At 34.7% G+C, this 16,845-nt stretch overlaps 1 protein-coding gene across 1 annotated transcript in view; it reads right to left on the bottom strand.

Annotated features, from left to right (window-relative positions):
- DIAPH3 (diaphanous related formin 3) overlaps positions 1-16,845 on the bottom strand; it is a gene marked incomplete at its 3' end in the record, with an annotated part of 225,994 nt that overhangs the window by 182,110 nt on the left and 27,039 nt on the right. The window contains exons 4-9 of the mRNA XM_080345569.1: positions 14,812-14,916; positions 9,101-9,231; positions 5,958-6,032; positions 5,805-5,874; positions 5,299-5,435; positions 4,732-4,837 (exon numbers count right to left, since the gene is read on the bottom strand). Coding sequence (XP_080201695.1) covers positions 4,732-4,837; positions 5,299-5,435; positions 5,805-5,874; positions 5,958-6,032; positions 9,101-9,231; positions 14,812-14,916 — 624 coding nt within the window. The remainder of the gene's footprint in view (positions 1-4,731; positions 4,838-5,298; positions 5,436-5,804; positions 5,875-5,957; positions 6,033-9,100; positions 9,232-14,811; positions 14,917-16,845) is intronic.

Raw genomic sequence — 16,845 nt, 5'->3', positions numbered from 1 at the left:
ATGTAGATACATAGAGCTTTCAATAAAAACACAAAAATCATCATACTGAAGCTTTTTATATATTCAGCCTTCAAGTAACAGAAATGTTAGTCAATTCAAAACTGAAAAGGTCAGTTGTTAGTGTCAAATTGAACTGCCACAAAGCAAGCCTACATATATCAAGCAGATAATCAAGGCAAGTATGCCAAGTAACTGACAACTGTAAACTTTTGCCTCATTAAAACACTGTCAAATGAACTACCAGGTCAATGTCATTGTTATAAAAGTTTACAACTGATTCACATGAGAAACCTTGACTTTTCTGGTCTTAAAAAAAAAAGAAATCTAGCATTTGTGGAGTCTAAAATGAAAGAAAGCCTTTTAGCAGAAAGAATGTGTTCAAATTGAAGTGTAACTCAAAAAAAGAACTTTCATTAAATTTTCCATGTCTACAAAAGACACAGCAAATGAAACAGCAAAATGTTACCTATTTTCATGAACTTTAGGGTAACACTCTCAGTCAAGACAAATTAATATATTTGGCTGAAGTATTGCAATTTAACATTTAGATTAAATTCTCAGTTTTAAAAGTGCTCCTATGTCCTATATCAGAGAATAAAAAATACCAAATGGAAGTACACCACTATCCTGAGAAGGCATACAAGTACAGTTAACAACTCAGCTGAAGTTTTCTGCACTGATTCGGTTCTCTCATCAGTGGTGTCTCAGTGATGGAGTTGAGCATCGCTGCAAACAGTGAGTACAAAAGTGCTCATGTTTGTAAGTGGTCAGAGATACACAGCTATGACCTTTTTCCCCCTGCATACCAACTGTCTCAACTGCCATTAATATTGGTATCTATTTATTAAAGGGGCTGCTTACCAACAGCTGTTAACAAAGGATTATAATTTCTGAAGCCTATTCCCAAATGTTAATTCAAAAGAGCAACTATCTATTGACCTGCAGTTTAATCCATAAGATATATTTATAGATTCAGAGTGGCCCTTATACTTTTATTTAATTTTTAAAAGGGGGAAAATGGGTGAAATGCCCATTTGGGTACCCATCATGGATAAAGGGCAAGTATATCAAATTAGTTTAATTTACCTGCTGCTCCTAATAAAGTGGCTGCTTCTAAGGTAGTTTGTGCTTTTTAAACTGCATAGAAAAACAGATCTCTTTATTAAATCTAGACACATGCAAGTATATGCAGCTCCATAAAATTCAAGATTACGTTTGGAAGCCTTACACTCAAAAATAAATAAATAAATAAATCAATTTCAGGACTCTGAACACCTACAAGGCAGTAAAGAATAGTCAGAGAAGTATTGCTCTTGATACTATTAAAATTTAGGAATCTCATATAAGTGCTGTGATGGACCTGGAAGTCTCAAACCTTTATATGCACTATAGAGAACACAGAGTCTTGAATTCTTTTGAGTCAGATACAATAGCCTGAAATTGGTAAATATAATTTCTGTGACCTAAAGCATTTCTCCCTACTGAATCAAAATACTCTTAACAGTGTTATTGATATCCATATTCATGCCAAAGAAAGAAGCTGCTCATCCAATACAAACGTTGAACTACCACTATTCAACATTAAAACTAATTCCTGCATTTTGAGTTCTTTTTAAATTCTTTGACTGATTTATTAATAAAATTTTCTTAATATATATTAAAACAACAGAAAAAAAGCATAGCAGAAAATCACCACACTTTTCACATTGTTGTTTCTCAAGTTGATCAAATAACAAAAATATCCAAGAAAACCAAGCAAGCAGTACAAGCAAAGTGAAGACTAAAAAAAATAAGAAAAGCAGCAAGATCATAGTTATACTGTCCTGAAAATCTGACATGCCCAAGCTTGCACACCTGGCCCAAATTCATACTGCCTTCTATTTCAAGGACGCTAAAATATGGAGGAAAAAAAATCATACTGAATAGGAACTTGTTAACTGAACATCATTCACCTTGAAATCCAAATGAAACAGAGACCCCAGAGAAGAACAGAAATATATGAGATCATATATTTAAATTTAATACTGAAGAACTGCAATGATTCTTGCAAAAATACCTGAGGCAAGGATCTACTATGACAAGAAATTGATGTCCAATCTGGAAAATGCAGACTCAAAAGCCTTGAAAAACAGCAAATTTGTTGTCTTGTAGTCTACACTTTCCTTCTGCAGTCCCTTTCCAGTCTCACTATGTCTGGAACATAAAGGTTTTTCTCCCTCTCCTTGTGAATCTTAACTGCAGGCTAAGCCCCCCAGCCACTTCTCAAAGAAGAAATTTATTACTTAACAGTTGTCTTTATAGCCCCTTGCCAGCCCCACTCCAGCCTTGCCAATATAAGGTCTCCTTTTTGATCCCTAAAGGTAATTACTGTGATTTTCAATACATTAGCAAAATAAAAAGTCTGGGAAGAAAAAAAAAAAAGAGAGAAAAAAGACAAACCTTTGTACACTCTGGCAGAATCAACACCTTCTGTATGAAACCAATGTCGACCTGATAACTTTTAAAAATTTTCAAAACCAAACAACAAATAAAATATAAGAACAAACAAAATATTCTATACTTCCAGCCTTATTGACCTTCTTGACCGTGAAACTGGCTGTCTGATGTTCCTAAGCAACTTTGACTATCAACATTGGTAGTGGAGTGCAATATGCTTATACAGGCATTTAGAAATCTTCAAGGTTGAAGCAAAGAAGGGAACTACAAAATCTATAAAATCCTTGATTTTCATTCAAAATTTTTTAATTAAGTGTAATAAATCCATACTGAGATAAACTAACATATACAAGACTTAAAAAAAAAAACAAAACAAAAAGATATTCAGTTACCACCTCACCTGGTAATTACACCATCGCCATATGTTCCTACTGCCAGAAAACTGAGCAGTAATTCAAAGCTAAACTTGTCCTGTTATAGTAACCAATGCCCACTATGGCTATGACAGCAAGATTTAAAGAAAGAAAAATCTTGCTTTCGGATGTCTCGCTCAGGACAAAGAACACAGGGATACCTATGAACACTACAACAGAAACGGAACAACCAAAATAAATGGAAGGCAATAATTTCTTTGTCAAATTAAAGTAACTTAATTTAACCAGATAGTTATTTGCTATCTCCATCTTTTATATGATAGTCCCCTGATTTCAGTTGAGCACTCCTAGAATGTGTATTCTAGGACGCACTTCAGAAAATAAAGTGCTTTGGTAGCGATTTTCACAATACTGGATAAAAAAGAAAAATTACTTTGTTTACTCAACAAGTTATACTACAAATTACTTTTTAGACTACTAAAAAGGGTCAGAAAGCAACTTATTCAGAGACTACAAATAAAAAAAGGTGAATAAGCAACTGTAACTATAAAAAGCTCTGCTCTATAATGAAGAGGTATGAAATCACATAATAGGAAGCTGAGGATGGGAGCATCAAGGGATGCCATCCAGAGGGACCTTGACAAGCTGGAGAAGTTGGCCCATATGAACGTCATGAAGTTCAACAAGGCCAAGTGCAAGGTCCTGCATCTGGGTCAGGGCAATGACCAGTATTTGTGCAGGCTGAATAAACAGAGAGTAGCCCTAAGGAGAAGGACTTGAGGATATTCATAAATGAAAGATTAGATATGAGCCAGCAATGTGCCCTTATGGCCCAAAAAGCCAATCGTATCCTGAGAAGTTGTGGGTCCCCAATCCCTAGAAGTACTCAGGGTCAAGTTGGATGGGGCTTTGAGCAGCCTGATCTAGTGAAAGATGCCCCCCCTTATGGCAGAGAGGCTGGAACTACATGATCTTTAACGTGCCTTCTAACCCAAACCATTCCATGATTAGGAGACAGAAAGAGTAAGAAAGGAAGGACAATTTTTCAAAAGAGAATCCCGCTGGTACTGGCATAATTCAACTACAAACTATTCTCCAGCTTCAGATATTTCTTTATGGCTAGCTTTTCTGTGATACAGATGAAACAAACAGCACTCTTTACTGTCAGACATGGACTATTTAATCCAAAAGTTGACAGTGGAGTAACACAATCATATCTTCCAAACTTGGGATTCACCTTCTGCCATTTTTGTAATGTTCGTGAAGAAAGGCAATTACAAACAGCATTCAGTTCCACTGATGTACATGAAAATCAATACAAGTTAATATTTACACTTTTAAACCAATGATTTATAATAACCATTCGAATGCAGTGTAACACTTTGTATCTTTTTCTGTAAACTCTATATTCAACTGAGAAAAACTGAAAATTGAAAATAAAGTGCAGGATTTCTTTCTTCAGACTCTCTGGGTACAATTTTATGAAATCATAAAGTGGACACGGGGAACAGATTTCATGCTGGCTTAAACATTAATTATAAAAAGCACTTGCCTAAAAACTTTGTTTTTTACTGTTATTAAAGCTTCAACAAATATCACCAGAAGTGAGATAATATTTTTACACCTGAATATATATGACTAATGCTCTATTTTAGAAGGTAGTGTAAATATAACTCCCAAAATCTGTACAATTTGGGCAAACAGAAATCAACAAATTAACCTGCAACGCCTCTGTGTTTCTCACCACTGAGTCTTTCCATGGCGCTTTTTAAAAGATAACATTATAAACAACACTGCAAAATCTGACCCTTATTTGAAACTGTGTCTCTCCCCATTTTTATTGTAATGTCTTGTTCAATACAGAAAAATGAGCAATTTTATTTTTGCTTGTTGCAGAGATTTGTGCAAAAAATTTGCTTACTTGCAGCTGAACTGAGTTATCCTGAAGACCTTCTACAATAGGAGAGAACCTATCAACATTCCTTTCCTCTGCTGCTGCTGTTATAGCTTCCAAAATTTTTTCAAGGCTGTAAGAAAAGAAAAGCATTTCACTCAGGAGAGATATAATATTTAACCTTGCTGTTCATTTGTTATCTGAAGAGCCATGTTGCCGAAGTATTCAACTTCTTCAATTTCTTGCATACAAATTTAGTACGTATAAGCATTACTTCATTTCCTGGAGATTTCTGTAGCCAAAGAATGACTTACTGGATTACAATGGTTAAGATACTTTAAAAGTCATGCTAAAAATTTTTAAGTAAAAGAATGGCTGCTTCCATCTAACCAGTAGATCCACGCATCAAAAAGAAAACTCATATTGATATGACCATAATAAGAATCACAGACAAAGGTATTCTGAAAACTGGCAATATAGTACAGGTATTACTTTCAAACCTAAGCTGAAAATTTTAGCATTTATTTCAAGTATAATTAGAATTTTGGATATCCTAAAATTACCTTACTGTTTCAGGCTAAATACAGTACTTACATGTTTTCTTCTCCAACAATGCACATTGCAGAAAGGAGTTTAACTATATCCGTCATCATGTTAGTTTGCTTAGGATCAATTGCTTTGATCAGCAACAAAAGGCTTCTCTCTTCTCCCAAAATTCTTTCCAATCCATACTAAACAACAGAAAAACAGTTGTAAGAAGATTTGGAGGAAATCCAAATGACTGTATTGAATATCCAGTAAAAGACAGTGATAGTTCCCTCAAATGACATTTAAGTCTGTCAAATACTTAATTAAAAAAAATTAAGTGAGAGAAAAGTCCAAACTGGGTCACTTAGTCTGTAATAAGGGTATACACCAGCATCAGAAGTTTATACAAGTCTCTGAATATATTTCTGCAGAGGAAGTGGCAGCAGAAAGAACTTCAAACCACACCTGACCAACACAATTCTTCCAATTGTAGTCTTACACCCACTGACCAATGTACATTATCTGATTGAACTGTAGTAATTCAGATTTCTAGATTAAAGAAAATCCTATACCTTATTATTCATGAAGGCTCTCAAACACTGTATAACCTTGTGCTGACTCCTCTTCACAATTTTATCCTGGCTGAAGAAATAAAAAATTTAGTGTAATTAGATGTTGTTTACATACTAAGAAAAGCTGGCAATTTTATATGAAATCGTCCTTACTTTTTTGTCTCAACCAATCTTTCCAAAACATCCAACAGTAGCCCCAGACCTTCTCGACCAAAGTTTTCGACCCAGCTAGGGAGAAAGAGAAAAGACATTTAAAGATTGACATTTCAAAGAGTAATTACAATGAATTAAAATTGTCAGCATAACTAAAAGCAGTATAACTGGATCATTTTAAAATCCCAAATCAACTTTTTGCTCAATAGAAGATCAAGAGTCATTCCATTCACTCATTGAAGCACTGGATAACCTTAAATTTAGAAACATTAAAAAATTACAGTAGCCATTACATTTAGTAGTTTTTATTTTTATACATTCTTTGGCACAGAACTGTAATTAAAAAAACCTTGAAAAGGAAGTGAAGAAAAATTTCTGCTACATACTGTTCTAGGGTTTCCTGGAAAGGTCAGAATCTAACTGTAAATGACAGAGAATGAAGGAAAAGCCTGAAGGAATTGGACAAGTGGCCACCCAAGATATTAATCCATATGAATATCTCCAAGAGAACACAACAAAAAATTGAAATCTCAACTCTTCCCAAAGCTATCTTTTGGTGAGGTTAAATCTGGGTACGCTGTTTCCACATGAGACAGCGTTTCACAGCCCTGTTCACTAATGCTCAAAACTCCCTGATATCAAACACAAGTAACTGCACCTATCCCTTTGATAGTAGCTGTTCATCTTGCTGAAAAGATGATCTTTGATCAAGTATGTAAACCTGAAGTTCATGGCCAACACTGTAATTCATAGTCATAACAAAAGAAATATTTTGCTCTTTAGACTTCATTGTCTGTGTATGGCACAGATATTTTAAACTTCAAACTAACAAAATCCCACTGCAGGAAGGAGAAGTTGTCTGCAAAAGCAACAAAAATACAAATACAAACAGAGAAATTGTAGAGACTATTTGCTCAGGGAATTGCTTTTATAAAGGGTGAATTTATAATTCTTAATTATAGAATTAATTCACAAGTACTTGAATACTCTTCTATAAGAGGCAGGAATATTTCCTGACACCATTAGTCAACTTTCCATGTCATAAGACAATCCTTGGATCTCATATTATTGTCTTTGACCAACAAGACAGAAAATTATTTCATAATTTTTTCATAATATCTCTTCCATACTTTTTCTCCTTTTAGCTATTACTTTTACCTGTTAACTGATTACAAAACCATCTCCATTTAGAACACACATAGTTAGCATGATGAAGATGTAATACTTTTCACCATCTTCATCATCAAAATGATCTTGTTGTGCGTGTAGTACCAATAGCATCTGTGCATTCTTTAAATTATTACTTAAAAATGGCTTAAGCTGAGTAAATGCCATGTCATGTATTAACAAAATAAAATATTTTCTGTAAAAAGGAATCATCCATTCTGCAATGTCAGAAGTTCAACAACAAGTTGATCAGAACTAGTAAGAATATTACAAAGTTCTCTTTAGTTAGGTTATAGCCTCTCCATTATTTTCTTTGTTTTGTCTATTTAGACACCATTGTACACATTGAGTAAAATTTATCACCACTTTTGAATAGTAAACAGAATATTTAGATATTGCTATAATGGTGGGACTTTACTGGGAACAATAAGCTTTTCTATTGGAAATAACATAAGGGAGATGCAATAGCTTTTAGAAATACATAGTACTTCCAGTATCATAGTAGGATGGGATTAAACAGTTCTTTGTATCTGCTAGATATAGAACTGTAATGGACTTATCAGAAGAAAGAATCAGATCAGAAGCTTCTATGTTTTTCCCGTAAAAGTATATATTTATGAAAACAATTTTCTCCTTCCAGGATAAGTGTTTCATTCTGAAATAGATTAGGCAAATATCTGTCAATTATTTTTGGTATAACTGGCCATATCTGACCTAAAGATGATCCTATAAGATGTGCTAGGAAATGTCTAGTATGAGATAGAATTGTGTGGAGCCACTTTGTCATATATATCCAGCAACTGAGGATGCCGAGAATGATCAAGTGCCCAAAATACTGTTGCATTACTATTGCCCTTTCCTCTGCTTTCACAAAAAGAATACAGATTACTTACACTACCCAGAGCAAACACTCAGCTTTTTGTCAGTCTGCTAAAATACCAAGCTATCACATTCAGAAAGGAAGTATATTTTGTAAAACTCTCCATCAGAAGAACTTGAGTTAATGTAAAACATGTATCTTCCCATGTGAACCATTACATCTTCTAAATAAGACAATCCAATTAAAAAAAACAAGTTAATAGAAGGAAAGAAGCAAACACGCATACAGAAGATCCACATCAACAATTCTGTCAAGACAGATGCAGAAAAAAGAAAATTGTCTAATCCTTTCTTAATCATATCACATTTGTATTATTTTAAACTAAACCCAAAACACTTCCCCAAAATCATGTATTCAACCATTGGCTTAAATAGGAACTCTAAAGCAAAAGGTTGCAAATAAGGTAGAATAGAAAAAAATATAATTTAATAAAATAAAGCCAGAATACACAAATCAAGCTGCATGGATCAAATCAAAGTTAAACGTAAAGATCGATATCAGTGTTAGAGTTATGATTACTGCAGAGTTAGCCTTTGTTAAAAAAGAAAACCCAGAGGTAAACTAATGTTGTGGTCTGTTCTGTATACATAAGCCCCACAGATACAGCAGAAATTACTACAAGACCACAAGGAAGAAAGCCTTAAGCACAATGGACAGAAGAAGGAACACACAACTAAAAACATATATGTTTTCTGGCTCACAAACACCAAGGTGCCTATGTCTCATTATTGATCACTTTGACAAAGTTACAAGATTAAAGAGTTAAGAGAATATTTCAAAAACAAACATTAAAAAAAAAAAAAAGTTTGACTATTTAGCACTAGAAAACAAAGCGAACTGCTCTGCACTACACTTGTTTTACATTCTCTTAGCATTACCTTGTACAGATCAGTTAACTCTACAGAAAAATACATTGACGGAAGATACATAATCAATGAGAAAAAAAAAAAGGCACAGCCATTCACTAATGCATATAATGCATATACATTCATTAACTAGAAAACCTTGAAACATGCACATCTACAGATCCATTAATATTAATCCATTAAGAAATAAGAATATAATTAATCTTTGCAATATGTGTTAATGATGTTACCTGACAGGATTACTAGTTAAGGACACGCGGAGAGATTCTAAGCAAGTGACTAGTCTTTCATCTGTTGAACCAGATTTTAATTCCTGAATAAATTCTTGGGGTGAAATCTTCCGTCTGTTCTTGAGACTTCCCTGAAACACAGAAAACACATTCATTTTTTATTTGGCAAATTTAGAACTTGAACAGGTTATTACTGGTTAACCTTCTTTTCTGTTCTTAAAAAACAAACAAACAAATAAACAAACAGGAAAATAAAATGTATAATTTAATCCTGTTCGTTATCCATTTACTATCTATTCTAAATGCTGACTGAATTTTTGTCAATTTATGAACAAATTTATAATAAGCAGTCAAAAATCGTAGGCATCAAAGGCAGAAATGTATCATGCACACCTGCTGAAATACAACTTTTGTAATGAATGGATTCTGTTTATGCATTATAAACATCTTAATTTTCAGTACTGAACTGAAGAAAAAAACAATTCAGGCCAAATTTTGCAAAGATTCAATGATCATCTACTGACGATTCTGAGAGGAACCAAAGGGCTAATTTCATGCTGTTTGACCATGAATGTCAACACATAAAGGTGAGTAATGTATAAAACTCATGAAAGGGAACTTTTAATTATAGGTTAACCTTTCTGTGTGTGTGTGTATTAATTTTAGAACTGTTTTGTCTATTTGTCTTTGTGTGTGTGCGTGCATGTTTTTAGATAAGAAAACCCTGTTTTAATTTGTTTGAACCTTAACATTTACAAATGTTTAACTAAATTGCTATTTTGATTGATTAAAACAAATTTCATTCAATCACTCATTTGAACTAGCTGATGATTAAGTGCTAGTAAAAGTTATATGACCTAATCTGGTAATCTAGCACAAAAATAATAATAAATTCTAAATTGTTGCTAAATCAAAGCCATGCAAAAAAAAAATCTGTTTCTGACAGTTCCTCTACAGCTTTGACACAGCTAATCTAAAGAAGAATGAAAAAACAACTGGAGAGAATCTCCAAGCCAAATGTAGAAGATCCTAAACAAAACAAAAAGCATTCATAGAATTAAGAACTCAGTATCAGAGTTAATAAAACACGGAAGGTAAAGACTACTACACCATGAGTTGCCCAAAACACTGCAAATTCACTGGCTAAGGGGAACTGGCAACAAGGGTTTCTGTCTGGTTGTTCAAGAGCTTATACACTGAGCACATCCACCCTGTTACCATAATACCCAAACATTCTAAGACTAGACAGTATATACCCCTGAGGCATTATTAGGTGAATTTGAGTTACGGCTGTTATATAAGGAAGAAATTGTTACAATTGCAGTGTAAGAGGGGATCAGGGCCATGCCTGTATGCACCAGCAGCATATACAGTTCAGCATGTGACCCTGGATCTTCCCAGCTGGTCTCTGCATAGATGAGATAATGGACTGACTACAGACAGGGTGACCAGAAGAACTCCGAGCAGCCTTCATAACGAAGTGTTTAACTAAATGTTACAGGAGGTCTCCAGCTGGAAATTTCAAAAGGTCCCAGAAATTCTCCTGGCAGCTCTTGCTGTGCATAGACTGGTTGGTAAGCACTACTTGGATGCCTAAGCATATGGATTAATATTCTGGGTAGAAAATCTGTCATTTCCAGTGACTTCTCACAAAATTTCCTGCTGTAAAATAGACCAAGTTGGATATAGCTAAGATACTTAAAAATAGACAGCAAAAATGCTTTCTTTTGATGCACAGTCGTGCAGGGCAGTCATGTGGACAAGACACATAGCTAAAACAGTTAGAAGATATTTGGGAAGTAATTTAATACAAGCAATAGCAATGTGTAAAGTGGAAAGGTCCCATGGGACAGGAGTCCAGCCAGACTATAAGAATACACTAGAATGACATTTCAGAGAGTCTCATCTGACCCATCTGAAGACACTGTTACAAGCAATGGAGACTCACATCAACATCCAAACAGTAACCAGCCATCCAGAGTCAGGCTCAGTTCCCCACCTGAACACTTCCCTGTGCAAAAGATGCCAATTAACTGTCAATGTCTGTACAACACACCCACAGTACCAAGTATCACTTATTCATAGTTACACATGGTTCTGCAACACGATAAGAATATGACACATCTGCCAGTGCTTTAATAAAATGAGAGCTGCATTTGGTACCAATTGTGAAACTGATTATATTAGCTATATTTCTGCATGGGAAAAGCTGCTTAAGCTCAAAATGCTTGAGCTAACTGAGAAACAGGAAATATCTTGAGGCAACAGTGCCTCTAGAAATTTAATTGCTCAGCTGAAGAACAACTGGTATGTGAGCAGATGCAGTATGAAGTCAGCATTAATTAATTCAGTTAGAACATTACAAGGGAGTGAGCTGCACAACAAAACCAAAATCTTGTGAAGAAAACTCACTTTAAAAACCCAGTTTTGTGTGTGTGTGTGTGTGTGTGTGTGTGTGTGTGTGTGTGTGTATGTATGTATGTTCAACATACAGAACAGCAAAACTTATGGTAGGGAAACATAATATCAGTACTGGTTTTATTTCCACTTGAGTATTTACTCCCTAACATGGAAACTGATTTTTAAAACTTTTCTGGGCTGGAACATTTTTGTATATGTTGAATCATAATACATACAAACAGCTACAAAAACACAGGAAATATATTTGACATATAACAATCTCTAACAATAAACAGAGCCACACTGCTTTTGGTAGATGAGAATTCACGCTCATACAATAGCCTTTAAACACATCTGTTTTTCCCTTCTCCAACTGTTTCCTGAGAAATAAGACATGCCACCATAGCAGACAGAAATTTCATTCAAGATTTTCAAGTCATGATGGTTTAAACAATATATGATATACATTTCTAAGATGGTGTTTTTAGGGGAAGAAATAAGGCTTCATCTAAACAATATACACTGCCAGAAAACAAGAAAGTATTAACAGAATACTGAGGTACTTGAGCAGAATTCTTCCAAGCACGTAATTTTTGATATTGTTCAAATTGTCAGTAACTACTAGTATCCCAAACCCCAAGACTGTTTATTCTTAGCAATTCTTCTACAGGGAGCCCCTGAACATGTTATAAAGAGTGATGGTAACAGCATAGTTCCTTACAAACATATACAGCCATACATACAGAAGCATGCTTTCAGCCAACTGTTTAAGAATTCTCAAAGCAAAGTGGAGTGAAATCAATGAGTAATGGATGATGCATGTCAGTAGAACTCTGGTTACTTTTAAATAACTTTGGTTCCTTAAGTGAAGGATTCATTCTAAACATCTCATGCATATACAGAGGTAGGTCACAGTATTCTATACATAAATAAGTACCTAAGCATGGTCCCACCAAACCCAGCATAATTTCTAGGTGGATCAGTAACAGAGATGTGCTCTGTGAATGCTGGAAAGGAGTTCTGTATTTCTAAGAAACAGAAACCCTGATACTGGGGTCAATGATGAAGCTTTGACTATAATGAATTCTACTTTGATGACCAGAGGCTGCTTGTTTTCACTAATTCTTTCAAGGCTGCACCTCTGTTCTTAAATATAATAGTTTTTCTAATGATCATTTCTTTAAATGAAACCTGTTTAGTACTCTGCACAGCAGTTGCAAATGAGGATATTTGCCCAAACACAATATAGCTTAGTACCCATCTTCTTTAAATTTGAGAAGCATAAACTATTAAAAGATGTTACTGCAGTATCACTCATAGAAAGAGAGACCTGAGATGGAAGGGTTAGTTGTATGTAGTATGCAGGAGCTATAGAGCATTTCAGCTCTTATGATAAGGTACGACACTCATCAAATCAAGGTACACCAAAATCTAGACAAGTACCCTGGCCATTTCGTGTATATATTCTCTCTAGACTGAGAAGGCAGCAGGACAGTCCAATGCACTTGAAGTATGAAAAACCATGCCAGGAACAAAGAGTTTGCAAGGGCAAGGGAAGGGGTTTCCCCTCCCAGTAGCTCCTGCACTAAACTGAATTCATCTGCAGTACTACTGTATCAAACAGCTGAATCTATGCATCACAGAAACAGCTCCTCCCAGTTATACAGTGAGTGAATGCCATTTCCAGTAGGGGCACAAACAGCAGCAACAGCATTCAGTAAAGCCAGGAGTTGCCTTGTATGTGAATTAGTCCTCAGTGATCTCTCAAAACAGAAAGGGGGATAGGTGAGGTGGCAGCAGAAGGGAGCGGAACGAAAAGGAAAAAAATGCTGTTGGGGGCTTTATGAAAACATGCAAGACAAGAGTGTGTAGAAACAAGTCAGTACTCTGGGGAAGGAAACACAGCTATCCTCTTCAAAAGAATACCTTGCCTGGCTGCTTTGGGCATAGCAGAAGCAGCTCCATTGCCAAAACACAAGCGTCACGAAAACCAAATAGAAAAGAAAAAAATATTCACTGCAAATGGTACTCAGAGAGACGGATCAATTAAACCTACTCTGCTTTAGGCTTCAGTTCTCTGCAAGTATTAAGTGCCAAAACGTAAAAAGTTAACATGAAAACCTTTCTCTTGAGAAAGAGAGTCTTAACATCACCACCATCACAATGTTAAAATTCCAGCAATAGATGCTGACACAGCAATTCTGTACAGCCACACATGTCCTATTATCACATTACTTTTTAGATCAAACAACTGAGGTCTTAGAATGCATGTGGAGCCTAAGGGTGTCAACAACATAAACCTTGACATGCTGTTTTGGGCTGAGAAACTTCAAAGAATATTGTTCAAACTTAATAACCTGAAGTTTCCTAATTTTTCATGAAATATCTCTAAAAAAGAAAAACAGGCTAGACCTCCTAATCGTCTGTTACTAAGGAATATTTATGCTATAGAATGATTAGTAGCTTTGATAAGTTCATCTTAAATAAAACAGTCTTGAGACAGTTTAGTCCTATACTAGGCACCTCCCTTCCCAAAAGTGGTAAAGCATTACACTAATGAGGTACAACATTTAAAGCAGAAAATAAGATAAATACCTCATTTAAATTACTTAATGACTTCTTTTCTCAGTATTTAGTTATAATCACATATGGGCAATTTTTACTGATACCTCTACATGCATGGAGCAGTGAAAGTCAAAGAATCAAATATATGAATTCTAAAACAATCAGAAGGTCTGAGGACAATATTAGCACTGTAGCATTCAACAGTGGAGTCAGTCCCCACTTTTCAAAAATTAAAGCAGTTTTTTTTTTATGCCAGCTTAATCCTTAAACTGCGAAGTACACAACTTCTTGCACTTCTCTAAAACAACCAGTAATTATCAAGAAAATGGACACTAATGTGCAACACTTTCATTATCAACTTTTACATAGTGTCACAACATGAATTCTGTACTGAAGGCAAGTATGAAAAAAGCTAAGAAGATAACGAATTATTTTTAAATAGTGCTAGAAAACAGGTTCACATTAAACTTTTCCAACAAGTTTTCTGGAGAATCTTTCCATCTCGGCTAAAGCCATATCTTAACCAGAAAATCCTGGTTTGTGTACAGAGGACACACCTCAAGTAAAAGTGAATATCTGTCATTGCAACCTGTAAATGAATGAGATAATGCCCTTTCAAAATGTTTGTGTCTATGAGAAATAAAGTTAGTGAAAAGAATGTAGCATGAATCATCGCTTTTTCTCTCCAACAGGAAATAACACAAATATTAGGTTATTGTTGGTGTACTTCAGAGAAAATTACTTACAGACTTTGAAGCAGTACTAATATATTGCATCACCATTTCTTTTTTGGTATTAAAATCCTTTTCTCTCAATGGCATCTTCTTGTCTTCATTTAAATTCATATCTTCCTAGAATGGGAGGAAAAAAAAAGTTTTAAATTCCATCCAGCAACATAGTTAAGATATTGATTTAAAAAATAAAGACACAAAAATACAAACTTGAACAACTGAAAGCTGTTCTAAAAATAACTTTTGTGAGTTAGATGTTATTCAAAACCATAAAAAAATTTATGCACCTTCCCTAGCAACTCAGACTTAAAAAACAGTCAACTACGCCAGGATAAGAAGTGTATGACAACCATTAGTAGCATAATCTCTTCTTAGAAATCATCTACAGTTTCAGACACATATATGCACTAATAAGCATTATTTAACACTTCCCAAAATATTTATAAATGTACTCAAACCACTTTCTTAGAAAGATCTTTTTAATGATACATCCATTTGTTCTAAAATTCTGTTCCTCAGTTCTCAAATACTTAATCCTGGGCAGCGGGGTCTGCTTTGCCCTGAGAGCAGTTCACAAAATAATATTCACCTTTGCAATAGGTAAGGCCCAAACACTTGAAAATTCGATCATTAAATCAACACCTTCAACTGTTATCAAAACCCCATCACAATTCTTTCATTCCAACATAAACCCAGAGGTCAAAAAGTGTAGATGTAGAATCACATTCAAAGCCTCACAGCAGCTATTCATTGACACTTCTGACACAGGGACTTCTACTGTTCCAGCCTCAAAATGCTCTTATCGTTGTAATCAGCTCCACACCTGTGAGAAATTAGATTTCCTATCACACTGGAGGTAAAAAAAAAAAAAAAAAAAAGAAAAAGGTTTTAAGAAACAATTTGGGCACACACACATCAGAGCATATACAGCATTACCATGGTCACTCAAGCTTAGCAAGAATTACTGCTGTTATTTTCAGCTGAGACTCACAAGGTGAATCTCCGCCAGCTTTGGCAGAAGCAATTCTACAAAATCAGCGAGTAACCATCTTGATGCCAAAGCTCTTTCACCCAGTCAGAAACCAAAGTTAAACAGCAAGCAAACTCATAACCTTGGAACTTTAAGAAAAAAAAAACCCTAAGGACCAAAATTTTATACTACACTGAACCTTAAGTTTCCTTGTCTTTCACTAGTTTTCATATTGAATAAGATAGTATCAAGCACAGTTCCTAGAAACATGTAGAGTTTTGTATAAATCCGAGCCATGAGAAGACACTGCAGAAAATGAGTTGAACTTCTTCAAAGTAAAATTAGGGAAATTTTGTGTAGATTCTGGAAACTTACCCTCACAAATGTTGCTGTTTCCTTTCCTTAAGGACCAGAAAAAGTTCCTCACTTCAGTCTAGCACGCATTTATTATTTATTAAATTAGCATTTTTATTTATGCACAGTATTTTATGCACTTATTTACTAAATCAGTATTTTATTACATATTTGGTACTATGTAGTGTATTTATAGTATCGGATTAGTATATTTGATACTATCAATACACTATATTACTTGATAGTTTTAAATAAGTGCAGGGTGCATGTTGTAAAAAGTTGCTTCATTCAAGAAATTATAAAAATCTTTTGCCTCCTTGGCAGCTACCTTGCATACTGGCATTACTTCCTACATTTGAATATGAATGTAAATGCAAAACAGCTTTGTCTAAACAAGCTGGAAGGACAGAGGCCACACATACATAAATTTTTTCTCATAATTCTGTTCAAAATACTGCATTCCTTTGAACCAAAATTCAGAGAGAAACTATTTGCTCATGACCAAACCAAAATTCTAGCAGCGCATAAGGACACACATATTCCTGAATAGTTTGCAAGTTGCCACATAGTAAATAAAAAGTTGGGACATAATCCTGAAAGGACATGCTGCATTTTCTAGCTTTTCTTGAATGAAAACAAAACAAGAAACTACTATGATTTACTTAATGAAGGGAAACCTGTTGTAATCCAGAAATGCTGCACAGACTCAAATATCCATGCTAAAA

Source organism: Nesoenas mayeri (genome assembly GCF_963082525.1).
Source record: "Nesoenas mayeri genome assembly, chromosome: 1".
In the NCBI taxonomy this organism is placed as follows: domain Eukaryota; kingdom Metazoa; phylum Chordata; class Aves; order Columbiformes; family Columbidae; genus Nesoenas; species Nesoenas mayeri.
Note: the sequence above shows the minus strand (reverse complement) of the source record. Positions and strands in the feature narration are given on the sequence as shown.